The following is a 16,656-nucleotide window of genomic DNA, read 5'->3' as shown; positions in this document are numbered from 1 at the left end:
TTGGGTTACTGCTGGTAATCCTATCTTCCTCTTGTAGGATTAGAGGAGGTCAGAACATGTGGCCTCCTTGCCATTTTTGCAGTATGTATATATGTATGCATGTGTGCTGTGTATCAAAAAACTTGTCATTAGTAGTAACTACTACAAAACACTTAGCAAAGAGGAAATACGTAATATATATATCATTTTAAACATTTTGTTTCTATCTCAATTATTTTCTAAAGATGTCAAAGGAAAAATTAGCAGTGTGCTGCTAATATTTACTTCTAATGTTTAACTTCATGAAGAAATAGCCAACCAATACAAGCTCTAAAAGTTTACTGAACAATGTTTTCAAACTTGAATTTTAAAAAAATAAGTACGTTTTCCATTCCCTTGAGACCACTGAATGTATGACCATAAAGAATTTTAAATATCAGAAATTGTAAGCACTTACCAAAAGGAAGGAAAGCAGCTACAGAATCTAGGGTTTTGAGCCTGCAGCACTAAGGGACTCAGCTAACAAAACCACCACCTTAATATAGTGAATGTTCAAACACTCTCTATTCCCCAATTGATACACAGATTCAATGCAAAATCCTATCAAAATCCCTATGTAGAAATTGAATACTCATTCTAAAATTCATATGGAAATTCAAGGGACCCAGGAAACCCTAACAATCTTAGAAAAGAAGAACAAAATTAGTTGATTCACACTTTCCATTTCCAAAAATTATTACAAAGCTATAGTAACCAAGACAGCATCTACTGCATAAGGATAAATACAGTTCGATGGAACAGAATTGAGAGTTTAGAAATAAATCCTCACATTTATGTTTAACTGAACCTGATTATGTAGCCACTGACAAGCCACGGTAAGACACACGCATGTTAATTACATTTGTTCTTTTTAGTTTGTGAGTTTTCTGGTTCTGATTATTTCTCTCCTCATTGGCCCACATATACATCGTTTATGTTCATTTTTCTCCTTACTTGATTTTTTAGCAATACTTGAGAATGTTTTCATCGGATGGTATAATTAATGTTATGTGTCAACTAGGCTTGATTCTTAATGATTTGGCAGACACTATAATCATCTTCTGCTTTGAGAACTGATGTGAGCAGCCAATCAGTTGAAAGGGGAGTTTCCTTGGGGACAAACCTGCCTCCAGTATATAACTGAATGTTCTGGCAAAGCTCTCTCGATCCTGCACGGTTCTTGTCACCTGACGTCCAGTTCATGGGCCATGAGTTAACAGAAGCCTTCAGCTTGCTGCCTGACCTGCAGATTTTGGGTTTGTCAGTGTCTGCAACCATCTGGGCCAGCAGATGCCTTGAGCCTACCATCCAATCCATGGACTTGGGACTTGTCAGCCCCTACAATTGTGTGAGCCATTTCCTTGAAGTAAACCTCTCTGTCTATATTCATAAAAACCAATGGGGAAAAAAGAAGGTGAATTCAAATAGTCTAGGCATTCTGTTTGCAAAAGGTTTTATAATAAAGTTATTTGAAACAAGGGGTCAAAATGAAATTAAAGCAATTGCTGTAATTTTATTTAATCATTCTGTTTCTCTTCTAATTTCTCCCCCAATAACGGAAGATATACACACAAATCTCCTAATGTCCTAAGCTTCCATGGCAACCACGATCTAGAATAGTAAAAAATCAAGCCCAGAACAGCTTAAAAAATGTATCTCATAGGGAAACCGGCTTCTGAAAACTTGCCCTTTGTATAGTATTCATGAGGTCTGATTTAGTTGTATTTTTTCAGAATAACCAACACAATGGACACAATCAACTATATTTACACCTAGGTTTAGAGAAGATTGAGATAAGTCTATTTTTATATTCTGTGCATTCCTTGAGGAAAAGCAGAATCTGAAAATAGCAACATGGAAATCAGCCAAATAATGGCATTTTGAGAATAAATAAAGAGAATAAAACCTTTCAATTATATAAAGTTTCTTTATCTCTCTACTTAAAAATCTTATGATATAGAAGATATAAATAAAAATAAGCATACAGTTAAACTACTATGCATCCAGATGCTTCAATTAGTCATTAATCACAATCTGCAATTTTCTCCTCTTTGGGCCTTATTATTTCCAGAAACCACCTCATGTGCTGTTCTGGGACTCTAGCACACGTGAACGTGCATGTTCATTTGTTTCACTGTATTCTACTGCTGCATTTTGCAATAAATGAATGTAATGATATAGCCATTATTCACAAATGAAAATATTCACTGTATTTTACTCTTCTTAACAGTAAAAAATGAAACTACTTCATTATAATACAACTCATCTCCACCCACCCTTTACAGTCAGCTTTATGCGTTAACTATAGATGTGAATCTGGTAGAGTAGTGCCTAAGGCACTTGACTGTTAACCAGAAGGCCGGTGGTTCAAACCCACCGGCCACTCCTTGGAAGGACGATGAGGCAATCTACTTCCGTAGTGATACTGCCTCGGAAACCCAAGGAGGGGTCGCTATGAGTCGGGTCTGACTAGACGGCGCATAACAACAACAACAACATAGATGTGAATTGTTAACCACAGGGCACTGGGTGCTTGGAACACCCTCCAGGAGCTTTCTTCCCTCCACCACCTACATCATAAATTCTTTCAGCTTCTCTGTCAGAAAAAGGCTGCCAGGTGAGCAGTCTATCACTCCTGCCCAGCCTAACATTCTCCAATGGCATCTGTTAGAGTTCATGTCATGTTATTACAACAATGTGCCCTGAAAATGGTTTAACAGTGTAACTGAATCTTGTCCACTCTAGATAACCAGACTCTAGCTTCAGAAGCCGATGCAGATTAGGGAGACAATATCAATATGCAAATCACAACGGTCTCCTTTCAGCACTACTCTTCGTACCTCTAACGGCCCGCGCAGGAAGTCTGTCTGTTCGGCTCCTACTTCCAGAGCTACATCAACAGAAGCAAAGGGACGGCTGGCCATCTGCTGTCGTTCTCGAAGCAGTTGCTGGAGGGGGTTAAAAAGGATTTGCTTTAAAATAGGTTTCAAACAAAACATTCAAACCAACAAGATCTAGTTTCATTTTTCAACAAATGGCACTCAAGACTTAGGAAGCATTTCCTACACATATCCGTACCCAGAGCATTACAGATGAAAACTGTTTTCTCTCCGTGGCCTGGGTTCTATTTCCATGGGGCTTTAAATGTATGGTACTTACAAGAACCTCTCTCCTGACCTCCGTTTCACAGGCCTAATGAAATGTACTCAAAAGCACTTTGCAAACCTCAGGTGGGAGGTGTTGCTTAAGCAAAAAGGGCTATGAGATGATGATGGCTATGCCATGTTTTCCCACTCAAAATAACCCATGCTTTTTTTAAAGCTGAAAGCAAATAACAGTAAAAAATGTTTAAGAAAAGATAATGAAAAGCTGTCAAATTACATTAATAGAGATTAAAGGTATATAAACCTGCCAAGACTAAGTCTTGCAAGTCATCAAGATTGCCTGTCAACTGCCAAGGAGCCAGCAGGAATCGTTAGCGGCAGTCTTCACAGCTTTAAGCAAAGCCTCTGTGTTCATCACTTAAAAATGAGGAGCCATTAGTAGGTTGTGGGCATTTTGTGCCAGGGCTTGTAAAGCCCCCTGAGATATTTATTTCTTTCTCCCTGCGTCTATTCTGAGCTTTGCTGGAGCTAAAAGACCAGCACTAGATATTGCAAATCTTGCCCCTCTCATTCTACACAGCTAATAAAATTATTATTAAATATTAAAAGTGGATGAGCAATGCAATTAAATACTCTTTCAAATGAGAAGAAAATCATATCATTGAAGAAAGGCAGCATCTTTGAACACAATGAATGGCTTCATTACTCAGAGAGATTTTTAAAGATTCACCAGCGTTAACTTAAACCATTAAAGACTGGTCTTTAGATATAAATATATGTGGCCCTGTAATGTGTCATAAAGTCCCTTTGTGGATAAGGAAGGAACAGAAGCCAACGCCTGGGGGCTTCATAGTCTTTATTTTAACACCCGTGACACCGCAGTGACAGTGTTCCCGAAATGACAGTCTAACATGTAACTAAAGGCCTTGCTTCTTTATTATTAAAGAGGGAACATCACACAACAATATTGGGATAAAAATAATACAACTGTTACTGAGTGATAGCTTTAAGTTCTTAAGTTATGTTTTCTTTAGAAGTGATGAAACCCCGTTAAAAAACATACTCCACATAAAAGTGTAATCGAAAACAACAAATGACTCCCTTTATTACAAACTGAAAATTGTATTATAAAATACACCTTCCCTCAAATAGAATGAGCTTTGTATCTCTCCCAATAGGAATGGCCTATAGACCTGAAGATGGTGTTTATGTAAAATTGCAAATATAATGTTACTTCAAGAGATACTACATTTAGAAGAAGCAAGGGTCTTTGTTTCTGATAAAATAAACACACTAAGACACACCAATAACTCACTGCTGTCAAGTCGATCTGACTCATAGTGACCCCTCCTTGGGTTTCTGAGGTGGTATCACTACGGAAGTAGATTGCCCAATCTTCCTTCCAAGGAGTGGCTAGTGGGTTTGAACTGCCAGCCTTATGGTTAGCAGTCAAATGCCTTAGGCACTATGCCACCAGAGCTCCCAGACACACCAATACACACCCATATATGCACAATCACTAAAAGAAAAAAAAAAGCCCAACTCTCCCATAATAATATAAAAATAGCCATAAGAAAACTGTAAATTCTGAAAAACATATGGTTACATACGTATGTGTACAGGTAGGTACAGATGTGTTCATGTATGAGCACAGATAGAAATATCTGTAAGTCGTGTACATGCAAATGTATGTGTGAAGGCACATATAGTGAGAGAGAACACAGTTACATATAATTCTCAGACAGAACCAAACACCTTGTGAGACTTATTTTCTGGGTTTGAAGGCTTAGGTCCTTAGTTTCATGGGAAAACTCAGCCAACTGGCATAATATAGTTCACAAAGTTCATGTTCTGAATCCTAGGGAGGTGAGTAGCACGTAGGGTCTTCAAAGCTTGCCACCAGCCATCTAAGATACAACCACTAGTCTCTACTCATCAGGAGCAAAAGAGCAGGAAAGAAACCAAAGTCTCAGAGAAGAAACTAGTCTGCAGAGCTAATAGCCTACATCAGGCATGGCCTCTGGGATCAGAACTAGATGATGTCTACCAATCACTAGCAACCTACCTACCAACCATTCTGATCAGGGCTACAACAGTTGGGCCCTGACAGAATGGGAGAAAAATGTACAACAGAGTCAAAATCTTAGGAAATCCAGACTTCCAGTTGGGACTAGAGGACTCTCTGAGATTACCACCTTTGCACTGAAACTATTCCTTGAGGTCACCTTTTAGTGAAATAATAGAGGGGCACACAGAAGAAAGGTTAGTACCAGCTTTTACTGGAGTGTGATACTCCATTTAAAAAAATAATAATCTATATAGAGATCAAAATGGTAACAATTACTCTAACGCAAAGATGAGAAGATGAGGAGGTGGGGAAACTAGAATACTGGAAATGGTACAACCAGAATGCAGTTAAAAAAAATGTTGACACATTGTGAAAAATTAACTAATGTCATTGAACAATCTGTACAGAAATTGTCCAATAGGACCCTAATTTATTGTGTAAGCTTTCACCAAAAACATAATAAAATATTATTTAAAAAATAAAGAAAACTATAAATTCTAGTTTGGGTTTGAAGAAAATTCTCTAATAGATAAAGGCAAACAATTAGTTCTCAGCTTATAAATGGTATTTCATGGGAGGAAGTGATTTTTAGCAAAATGAAAAGCTTATCAACTTGACTTTTGTTTCTTCATCTTGACTTTTCCATACACCTAAGGCAAAAGGTCTATAAAATATAATTAATGGGTACTGAATACCACCGAGTTTTAAATTTCTTTGCCAGCTGCAGTGTTCTGAATCTATGTTGTTTCTGTTGTTAGGGGCCGTCAAGTCGACTTTTGCCTCATAATGACCCCACGTGACTGAGCAGAACTGGCCTGTAGGGCTTTCTAGGCTGTAATCTTTCTGGCAGCAGATCACCAGGGCTTTCTCCTGCAGAACCACTGGGCGAGTTTGAACTTCCAACCTTTTAGTCAGAAGCCAAGCGCTGAACTGTTTTGCCACTAGGGGTCCTTTGTGAATTTATAAATATTCCAAATTCACTGACAAAAATAGAGTTCCCTGGAATATCATGCGTTATTTTGACCCTCAACATTCATAATAAACAATCAGTAACTGATACTTTTATTCAAATTATTTTTATTGATTTGTAGAATGCAAAGGTATTTTAAAGATCCTAGTTTGTCTCCTGAGCTTCTGAGTTTTATCACTTCTTATGGATTGAATGCCTATCATCGTATATGCCCAGTTCTTTGCTGAAAAAAAAAAAAGACGATGAAGAAGAAAATCATTGTTTTTGCCCAGGACCTTAACACTATAATTTAAAGAACAAGACATAGTAAAATAAAAATAATTAGGGCACACTATCGTACACAATAAAGGGTTCAGACACAGGATCAGCCAACTGAATTCATTCCAGGCTATTCAGCAGAGCACCGGTTAGAGGACTGTTGCCAACAGAGCCACGTTTCAGACTTTGGGAAACTGATGCACAAGTTCTTACTGCAAATCTCACGAAGGGCAACTCCCTCCCTTCTAAAAATCTCTTGCTTTGGTGTGATGACCTACAAGTAATAAGGTAAGAGCAAGTGGGATCTCCCCTTCCATGAACCTCTAGGTTAGCCCTTTCTCTTGGCAGTTAACGTCCGGTTAGCATTACTTCCCCCATTTTGCCTCCTCTACAGCAGTACAAAAGATGTAAACGACATGCTTATGATTTAAATCTTGTCAAAATTTAGTATCAATGTTGACAGGCAATATAACTAGACTGGAGGAAGGAGACGTGGAATTAAATGCCAGTGTCTCTACTTTCTAGCTCTTTGTGTTTAAACAAATCATTCAGATCATGCTAAAGCTCAATTTTTCTCATCTGTAAAGTGGGGATAAGAATAGCACGTCTGTCTCAGAGAGCATGTTTTGAGTTCTATCTTTCAGCAATTGGACCGGGATCAAATTACTCAGGCCTTCCTAAGGCTAATTTCTTTCTCATCTATAAAATGCAGATAATAATATCTGTAAGTCGTAAGGTTGGGACTGAAGAGCTAATGTCAGGGAGCTGCTTGGCACCAAAGCTGGCACACTGAAGATTCCATAACTGCTAACTGGTGTGATTAGTATATGAAATTTCAAACACTCATTTTGTCTTTGAAGATGGCACACTAATTACCACAGGCCCATTTTCCTCAGCACTAGTGACACATTTTGCTCTACTAGTCTCCCTTTTAACAAATGTTGCAGATTTACGCGACAGTTGGAAAATGCCATGATTGGGGTAAAATGAATTAGATTTGGAACTTCGTTTTGCCATTCATGACAAAGAATGATAAAAACACAACCTGAGACTTAGGAGGAAATACAGAGTACTTTCTTAAGACATTCTGAAAATTAATTTATTTTCTGCGATTGAATTTTTATATATAAAATGAGGTTTAATACTATGTACATCCGTAAGAAGCCATGTAACAGATGTATCTGTTTTATAATTATTCTGCTATTGCCAATTATTCAGCAGAAAGATAAAGCCAAGAGAACAAATTGATCGTAATAACAATAGATTATAATCATGCTGCTATAAAAACTGTTGTGAAGAAAATTAAAAAATTAAAGAGATGCTCTGGGTGTCACGTTCATTGTTCGTAATAGCTGTTTCATGATTCAAAATCTCTTACAAAACAAACCATGGATTAAAAAATACATAAAAATCTATGCTGAAATATGAAAATCACCATGTATACTAAGTCTTTCAAATGTATGTATCAATACATATAATTCTCCCACTCAATATTATTCCTTTTAATATTGTATCATTCTCCAAAGGTTATAATAGCTGCCATTTCCACCCAATCCAAAGACATGCAACAATAATCTAATCAATTTTAAAATAATAATACTTAAAAACATACATCCATTCCAAACAAAACTGTAACTCACTCTGCCCCACATCTAACTTCTATGTGTTTTGTCAGGTTGGATCCATCCATCCCATTTACCTCCTAATGTCACCCACCCCACTCCCAGTATGAAGTGGTTACCCACCTATGAATTAATGCTACCTCTTTATATCTTCATGCTTTTTGAAACTGTCTTTATGGCAAAAATGTATTTGTTTTTATTCGCATGGCATTTATTGTTATTGCTAATTGCTGTTGAGTCGATTTTGGGTCCTACATCCAATAATTAGCGTCCTTATAAGGTCTAGTGAAGACACAGAGAGTCATACAGAGAGAACGCTATCTAAAGATGGAGGCCGAGATTAGAGTGATGTGTCTCCAAGACAACAAACGCACCAGAGATTGCCAGCGACCGCCAGAGGCTGGAAGAGAGGCGTGGAACAGGTTCTCCTCAGAGCCTCCAGAAGGAAGTGGAACAGCTGACACCTTGATTCCAGGCTTCTGGGCTCCTGACCCTGAGAGAATAGGCTTCTGCTGTGTAAAGCCATCAATTTACAGTTATTTCATTACAACTGCCCTAGGAAACTAAACCCACGGCCGTTGAGTCAGGTCTGACTCCAGCGACCCCTCCTTGGGTTCCCAAGATTTTATCATTACAGAAGTAGATTGCCCAACCTTCCTTCCAGGACTGGCTGGTGGGTTTGAACCACCAGCCTTCTGGTTAGCAGTCAGATGCCTTAGGCACTATGCCACCAGAGTTCCCAGGAAACTAAAACAGGGGTTCAATTCTGAAGATATGTAATAGTATTGCAGAATTTGAAGGTTATCTCGGGCAACTGTTAAATTGAAATTTAGATTCTTAATCTGTTCTTTGTTGACTGGTCAGAGATGGCATCACTGATAAAGCCTTTGCCAAAGATGATCTCACTTGAGGATAAAAGAAATTATGAAAAATTAATCCACCCAGAAGAGTCTTAGAAACTGCTATTACTTGACGGAGGCTATCCTTTCTGGGGAGCAATGGGGATACAAGGGACAACTGCAAGGAAGTTTTTTTTTGTTTTGGTTTGCTTTTCCTTTTGCACTTGTTGCCATTAAAAACAAAGTCAAAAAGTGAAATGCTTATTGCCAATGTTCAAGGTTACTTGGGCACTTCAATCATAATTAACAACATATAAACATCTTGCTTAATCAACATATGCTTATACAAGAAAGTAGAAATAATACAGAAAACCTGTAATGGACAACATAACACGATGGGGATACAGAGAGAGAGTGAGGAAGGAAGCAACTTAGACATGGTTACAGAGGTCTCTTAAGAAATGCTATTTAAAGCTGCTGAGGCTGGTTATGTAGACCCCAAAACCTCATGGCATTCGGTTCCTTGGTCTGGAGGTTTATGGTCACAGTTTCATGGCACATCCCAGTTAAATGGCCTAGTAATGTGTTTAGTGCTTCTGTTCTACCATCTAGTCTGTTGTGTATTGCCTGGGCTCCTAAAAGCTTTCCAACAGCCATCCAAGGCAAAGTGATTGGTCCACATTCACCTGCAGCAATAGAGGAAGAAGAAGAGTCAGGAATAGGAGGAGGAGATGAAATTTGTGGCTGTCTCCATGAACAAGTGCCTCCTTTCCGTGAGACTGGGATGGAGCCCGGCTAACATTACTGAGCATTTTGATCAAAGACTCTCTAGAAAAATCCTGACCAAAATGGGGAAAATGTACAATAGAGTTTCAGATTCTCATGGGCGCCAAATTTCTGGGGCAATGGAGGGTGAATGAACCCCTGAAACCACTGCCCTGACATAATCTTTAAACTGTAAACCAAACATATCCCCTAAAGTCTTAAAACCAAACAGTAGGTTAGCTTCACAAGTAAAAAAAAGTCTGCCTTGAACATTATGCTCTTTTAAGAATTATCTACGTGGACTCAAAAGGAGCTCTGTTAGAGCAGTGGTTAAAACATTCTGCTGCTAACCAAAAGGTCAGTAGTTTGAACCCACCAGCCACTCTACACGAGAAGGATGAGGCAGTCTCCTTCTGTAAAGATTTGTAGCCTTAGAAACCCTATGGGCAGTTCTTCTCTCTCCTATAGGTTGTTACAAGTTGAAATTGACTCAGTGGCAGTTGGTTTGGTTTGGGGTTATATGGGATCAAAGTGACAATGTCAACTTGAAAAATTAGATAGGAGGGTGAGAATGATTGCACAATTTGAAGAATGTAACCAAAGTCACTAAATTGTACATGCAACAGATTTACTTGCTGTATGCTTTGCTGTGAATATTCTCAACAACAAAAAAGTAACAAACAAAGAAGAGAAAAATGATATTTGACCTGAAACCTTCAATATGCAGAACCAGTAAGCTATCCCATCAAAGCTCAGTGGTTGAACAGAGAACAGTTTATTCCTGCCTTACACAAAACCTTCTGCAGGCCCAGATAAGTACCCGAATGGTAACTCAGCAATGTAAACTGTTTCAATCTTGTAGCTTTGCTATCTCAACCCAAGGCTTCCCCAGGTATCATGACGGAAAAGAGACTAGTGAATTGCATATGGGATTTTCCTTGCCCCGGCCCAGAAGTGACATACATCACTTTCCAAAAATAGTTACACAGCCCACCCTAACTACACAGAGTCCAGAAAATGTAGGGGGGCAAAAGGCATATTAGGTGAGAGGAACAAAAGAAGTCGGAAAAGAACATTGCAAAGCAAAGGGAGCATCAACCCCTGTGGTGGTTATGTTCGTGTGTCAGCTTGGCTGGGCCTGGTTGAGTGGCTGGGCAGCTAATGGTAGTTATTCCCATGATGAGACTGGCAGTCAACTCCATGGTGGAATCTACTGTGAGCAGCTTAGTAGCTGCCTTTGGGTATGTGGTCTGCTTCCTGCATATAAGGAGAAGTATTGGGAATGGTCTCTAACCTTTGGCACACTTGGACCCTGCATGTAGCCATGTCGTTGCTCAGCAGCCTGCTATGCTCTGCCAACCTTGGTATTTAAAATGGACTTAAGTTAATGGCCTGCCATGTGGTTTGGTAACATCAGGACTGTGCCTTTTTACTCGTCAACCTTGGGGCTTGTCAGCCTCAGCAGCCAGCAGCCGCCTGAGTGAAGAAATGCTTCTAGCTCCAGTGGGCCAGGAGCAGGAGGCAGAGCTGGACCCCAAGGTTGAGGGGCTTTCACCCAGCCCCTAGAGCCTGGCACTTTGAACTTGGACTTAAAGCCTCCAAATTGTAAGAATAAGCTGTTTGTTCAGGCCACCCCATTCATGGTAATTTTTTGTCAGCAGCAGTAGGGAACCAGAACAGCCCCCACATTGTGAGGCAAGCCTGAGCTTCACAGTGTTTAAGATCCAGAAAGAAGCTCAGCCTACTGAGCAAGGTGGTGATGGTAGGAGATAAGTCAAAAGACAATGATGCTCTATCAGGGTCAGGATAAAGCGAAATTACAGACCATTGCCCCTCGGTATCCGTGGCAGTGGGAGAATGCTCCCAGGGGCCCCAAGGATACCAAAGTCCACTGATGCTCAAGTCCCTTACATAAAATGTCACAGAACTGCATATAACCCATGCACATCCTCCTGTGCACCGCACCTCCTCTCTAGATTACTTATGGTGATGAATACAGTGTGAACGCTGTGTCAATAGCACATCACACTTTCTCTTCACCTTTGAGGGATAGCTTTCACCACTTGATTGCTTCCCCAACCCCCATATTTTCAATCCACCTTTGGTTGAATCCCTGAATGTAGAACTGACAGATATGCAGGGCTGAACGTATTTAAATGAGTAGGTATATAGGATCTAAATAAATTAGATTTATTATTTTTTTATGGTGGCAGGTATATTACAACAAAACATATGCCTTTTCAACATTGTTTACATATACAATTTGGTGACATTAATTTCATTCATCATGCTGTGCAACCATCCCTGGTATCTGTTTCCAAATTTTTCCATCACCCTCTTCCCCGTCCCTCCCCAGTCCTCTTAACCACCACTAAACAATATAAAAATATATTTGCCTATTTTCATATTTCCAGATATTTCATATAAGTGGAATCATGTATTATTTGTGTTTTTATGACTGACTTAGTACACTCAGCATAATAACTGGTCTTGGCTTTGCTCAGACAGCTCATCCCTATGGATTAGAATGAGCCTGGGACACAGGCTCGAGAGGTCAGCTTTTCCACCCTCAGATCAGGTGATTTAAAACATAACCTAGAAGACAGCAACAGTCGTTAATCTCAAATACAATGGATCTAGTTCTCCCAATAAGTTCCAAAAGGTCAATTTTATATGTAATCTTCTTTAAAATAAAGGCCAGGTGGCTGTAATTTATCTGAGCAAATCAAAATGAGGAAAAGGATGAGTAGTGAAAGGTCATTTGAAAGCTTGAGGCCCAGGGTAGATGTTTAGCACATATTACTCATCAAAGACCAAAAATGGGAACACGGATCGTTTCAAATTTTGAAACATGCACTTGAAAATAATGTTTTTTCTCACTTGGCATATCCTCACAGTCATGCTGTGGAATACATTACTTCCTCATTTAGAGGTCTAAGTGTAAGAGAAAGATGTGTCCTGCTCTCAAGAAGAACAGCGAATGGATGCAACCCAATGTCTTTGACAGCCACCTTGACAGTGGAAATACAAAAGCAGCTGGTTACAAAAGAAGCGACACATCAACGACTGCCTGTGTGCCAGGAAGTTATGACTGGAAGCTCCTGTTACGATAAACTACAGAGCCATCCTTCAGGAGTTTCTCCCCCTCACGAGTCAACTGCTTAAGAGAGATCATTGCCCTGCGATTCTGGGAATTAATACAAGCGCCATATTCAGTTCTGAACCACAATCTATTAGCTTCTAAGTTAAGGAATTCTAAAATGCAGTATAATCCAACTAGCTTTTTCATTTAGTGTGTGAGCAGCTCATGTGGAACATTTAAGTGGTTTGTGACAATAATTCTCAAGTTCTTCACGAGGTACTTGAGTCTTCCTAAAGGCATAAATGACCCAAGTACCGCCCTTTCCTTCTTAATCAATATTTTAAAAATATTATTTCCTTTAAGGGAAATGTGATTATTTTGCTGTTGGCTAATGGAGTCATTTTCAGTTCAATATTCAGAAACTCTAAAAATGGTTATTTTGTAAAATGTTCCTTTGTGAGGTAAGAATACCACTGACTGACTTTTTTTTTTAAAAAAAAAAAAGTCTGCTGGAAGATGTCTCTGATGTTCCTTGACTATTCAGTGAATTAACCATATTAATCTCACTGACAGATCAACATGCAGTATTTTCTGCTTCCAATCTTGTGAAAGGAAATGATAGGACTATTTTTTAAAATTTAAACCATTTTTAATCATTCCAATATTTTAAATGTAAAGGGCAGCTTGATGCAGCACAGATTACTCATGACCGATAGAAACTGGCTTTTCCGATGTACTTGGAACAAGGTGTGAAACCACAAATATCAGAATGTAAGAAAGTCAACAATCAACACAGAGTCACTGGAATAACTCACTCTCAGAGTGGGAAGGAATCCTAGAGGCAGAGACTGACTTCACTGCACTCAGCATAGTAACATAAACTTAATTTCACTGCTCCCATTAAAGCAGTGATACATGCTATGACCTTCCTGAAAGATGAAAAGTCTTCAGAAATTGTTGAACAGAACAATATCTAATGTTACTGAACTACAAAGAAGTCAAGTTCCATATACTTACTATAGAACCTGAGTGAGCTTTAAATGGTTGGTTGTAAAGGAGTCAGAGCCTTTGCCTAAAATTCTGCCCTATACCTCTTCTCTGACTTCCCCAGTTAAAACAACAATCACTGTGATGAACACACACTGCCATTAGCCCTCTTCCTCACCTTGTTTTCCTTTGTGGTACTTCCTACCCTCTGACATGCTATATATTTTACTTATTTGTTTATAGTCTGTCTCTGCATTGACAACACAGCAATTTTTTTATCTATGTTAAAATCCCAGGATCTAGAAAGTACCTGGTCCATGGCAGATGCTCAATGAATGATTGTTGAATTAAAGAACTAATTTAGGATCAAGGAGGACCCATGGATGAAACTCAGAATCATGTGCTTTGAACACAGGCTCAGAGTCCCTCTCTACTGTGTGGTTTCAGGTTGTCTCTCAATTGGCTAATTACAGACGAGATACAACTTTTCCTGAGAAGAAGGCCATAAAGATGTGCACTGGCAATGGACATGCCAAATAGGATTAAATGGCTGCTCAGAGTCAGCAGGGATGCTATGCACTAAATACAGTGACTCTCCATTTAGTAGTGGGGTGAACGGAAATGAAGAGGTTTTGAATACAGTCTAGGAAAAAGACACACAAGAGGAAAACAGATGTGCTTAAGACTGATACTATTACACATTTCTGAACACTCCAAGAAGGCAGCACTGCTTCTCTAAGAGACATGTATGCATAAGGCTAAAATGAACCTTTGCTTAAAGACGTCTCCTCCTGAAATTTAAACTCATAGCTCATGGATTTTGGACAACTGGTATAGACTGCTAGGCATCCTAGCAAGATAAAAACCACAGAGATTTTCTCAATCTCCTTTTTTCCCTTGCATACCACTGACTCTTGGCTACAGTGTTTGGGGCAACACTAAGGCCTATGCTAAAAACCAAAAATGAAACTCACTGCTGTCGAGTCGCATCCTACTCATAGCGACCCCTCTTTGGGTTTCCGAGGCAGTATCATTACAGAAGTAGATTGTCCAACCTTCCTTCCAAGGAGTGGCTGTTGAGTTTGAACCACCAGCCTTCTGATTAGTAGTCAAGTGCCTTAGGCACTATGCCACCAGAGCTCCTGAAGGACATAATTTTGCCTGAGATCACAACTTCAGGGCCTAGGGATTGGTCTGTTTTCTAAATCTGGTGATTGTGGTGCCAGTGCTGTGAAAATTTTATTAATAATTTGTACTTTGTAAAAATAAGGGCTGTGAGAGACTTGGCATTAAACTAATATAACTGCATTAGCCCTGAGAAAGAATTCATCCATTCCAGTAAGAGACAGATAATCCCAACTCTATGACGGACAACATTTCTGGCTGAGACTGAGTAGAAAAAGTACCACAGAAGGATAGCCTTTGGAATTTATTTGAAGAATTTTTTTAGCTCACAACGCCAGGGTAATTTTCTTTGGGACTTTAATTACTTGTGACTTTAATATACAATCAAATATAATCCTTTAATTTTAATGACTTTTCCCTGAGAATTTGAAAAAAAAAATGAGGAGACTTTATTCAATTTGGAGCATTTCTATGTAGTAGAAATTTTATTATTGGTGTATATTTATGGATTTTAGTATGTAAACTAATGTGTGTATATATATATATATATATATATATATATATATATACACACACACACACAATATGTTGTTGTTGTTGTTGTTATGTGCCGTCGAGTCGGACCCGACTCATAGTGACCCCTCCTTGGGTTTCTGAGACAGTATCACTACGGAAGTAGATTGCCCCATCTTCCTTCCAAGGAGTGGCTGGTGGGTTAGACATAATTGGAGATACAGAGTGGCCTTGGTTTATGTTCTGTTCTAACTCATTTCAGAGCCTTCTGGGTATAAAATCAAAACTGACTGTGAGTCCTAGGAAGATACCTAAAAAGCAGAGATTGGAATTCCTACCCTGCCTCCTGAAGGCAGGACCAGAGCTGTCTTGATAAATTGCTTATTTACTTACCAAGGGTGTAGAGCCATTCCTATAGTTGACTACAGGCTTCATGGTTAATCCCAGTAGGTTAAGAGAACAAAAAGTGGAAAGAATTAGACTGGAAAACTTTTTACAACTCCCCATTTCCATGAGAAGGTATTTTCCACAAACACACTCCTGGCTTCCTGCCTGCTCTTTGCTTATTCATGGAGGTGGGAGATGGAATGACTTAGTCCATTGGTGAAGATTCATATTACTTGGCTCTACAATCAACACCAATGCAAGCAGCAGTCAAGATATCAGACAACGTATGTTGTTGTTATGTACCATGGAGTCAGACCTGACTCATAGCAACCCCTCCTTGGGTTTCTGAGGTGGTATTACTACCAAAGTAGATTGCCCAACCTTCCTTCAGAGACAACATACAGCACTGGGCAAATCTGCTGCAAAAGACCTCTTTCAAGTGCTGAAGAGAAAAGATATCTCCTTGAAGACTAAGGTGTGCCGGACACAAGTCATGGCATTTTCAATTGCCTCATATGCATGTGAGAGCTGGACAATGAATAAGGAAGAACAAAGGAGAGTTGACGCTTTTGAGTTGTGGTGTTGGAGAAGAAGGCTAAGAGTACCATGGTCTACTAAAAGGACTAACAAATCTGTCCTGGAAGAAGTACAGCCAGAATGCTCCTTGGAAACAAGAATGACCAGACTTTGTCTCACCTACTTTGGTCATGTTGTCAGAAGGAACCATTCCCTGGAGAAGGATGTCACGCTTGGTAGGGTGGAGGGTCAACGAAAGAGGGGGAGGCCTTCAACGAGATGGATTGACACGGTGGCTGCGAGGATGGGCTCAAGTATAGCAGGGATTGTGGGGCTGGCGCGGGATTGGGCAGTGTTTTGTTCTGCTGTGCATGGGGTTGCTATGAGTCGGAAATGACTCGA

The 16,656-nt window shown here is 39.4% G+C and overlaps 1 protein-coding gene across 1 annotated transcript in view; it reads right to left on the bottom strand.

Moving 5' to 3' along the window:
* The window catches only part of ATRNL1 (attractin like 1), a 664,967-nt gene that overhangs the window by 161,160 nt on the left and 487,151 nt on the right, over positions 1 to 16,656 (bottom strand). The window contains exon 27 of the mRNA XM_042781046.1: positions 2,859 to 2,966. Within this exon, the coding sequence (XP_042636980.1) occupies positions 2,859 to 2,966 (108 nt within the window). The remainder of the gene's footprint in view (positions 1 to 2,858; positions 2,967 to 16,656) is intronic.

This window comes from Orycteropus afer, unplaced genomic scaffold, assembly GCF_000298275.1.
Source record: "Orycteropus afer afer isolate SDZICR_OR568_19922 unplaced genomic scaffold, OryAfe1.0 scaffold00082, whole genome shotgun sequence".
NCBI lineage: Eukaryota > Metazoa > Chordata > Mammalia > Tubulidentata > Orycteropodidae > Orycteropus > Orycteropus afer.
Note: the sequence above shows the minus strand (reverse complement) of the source record. Positions and strands in the feature narration are given on the sequence as shown.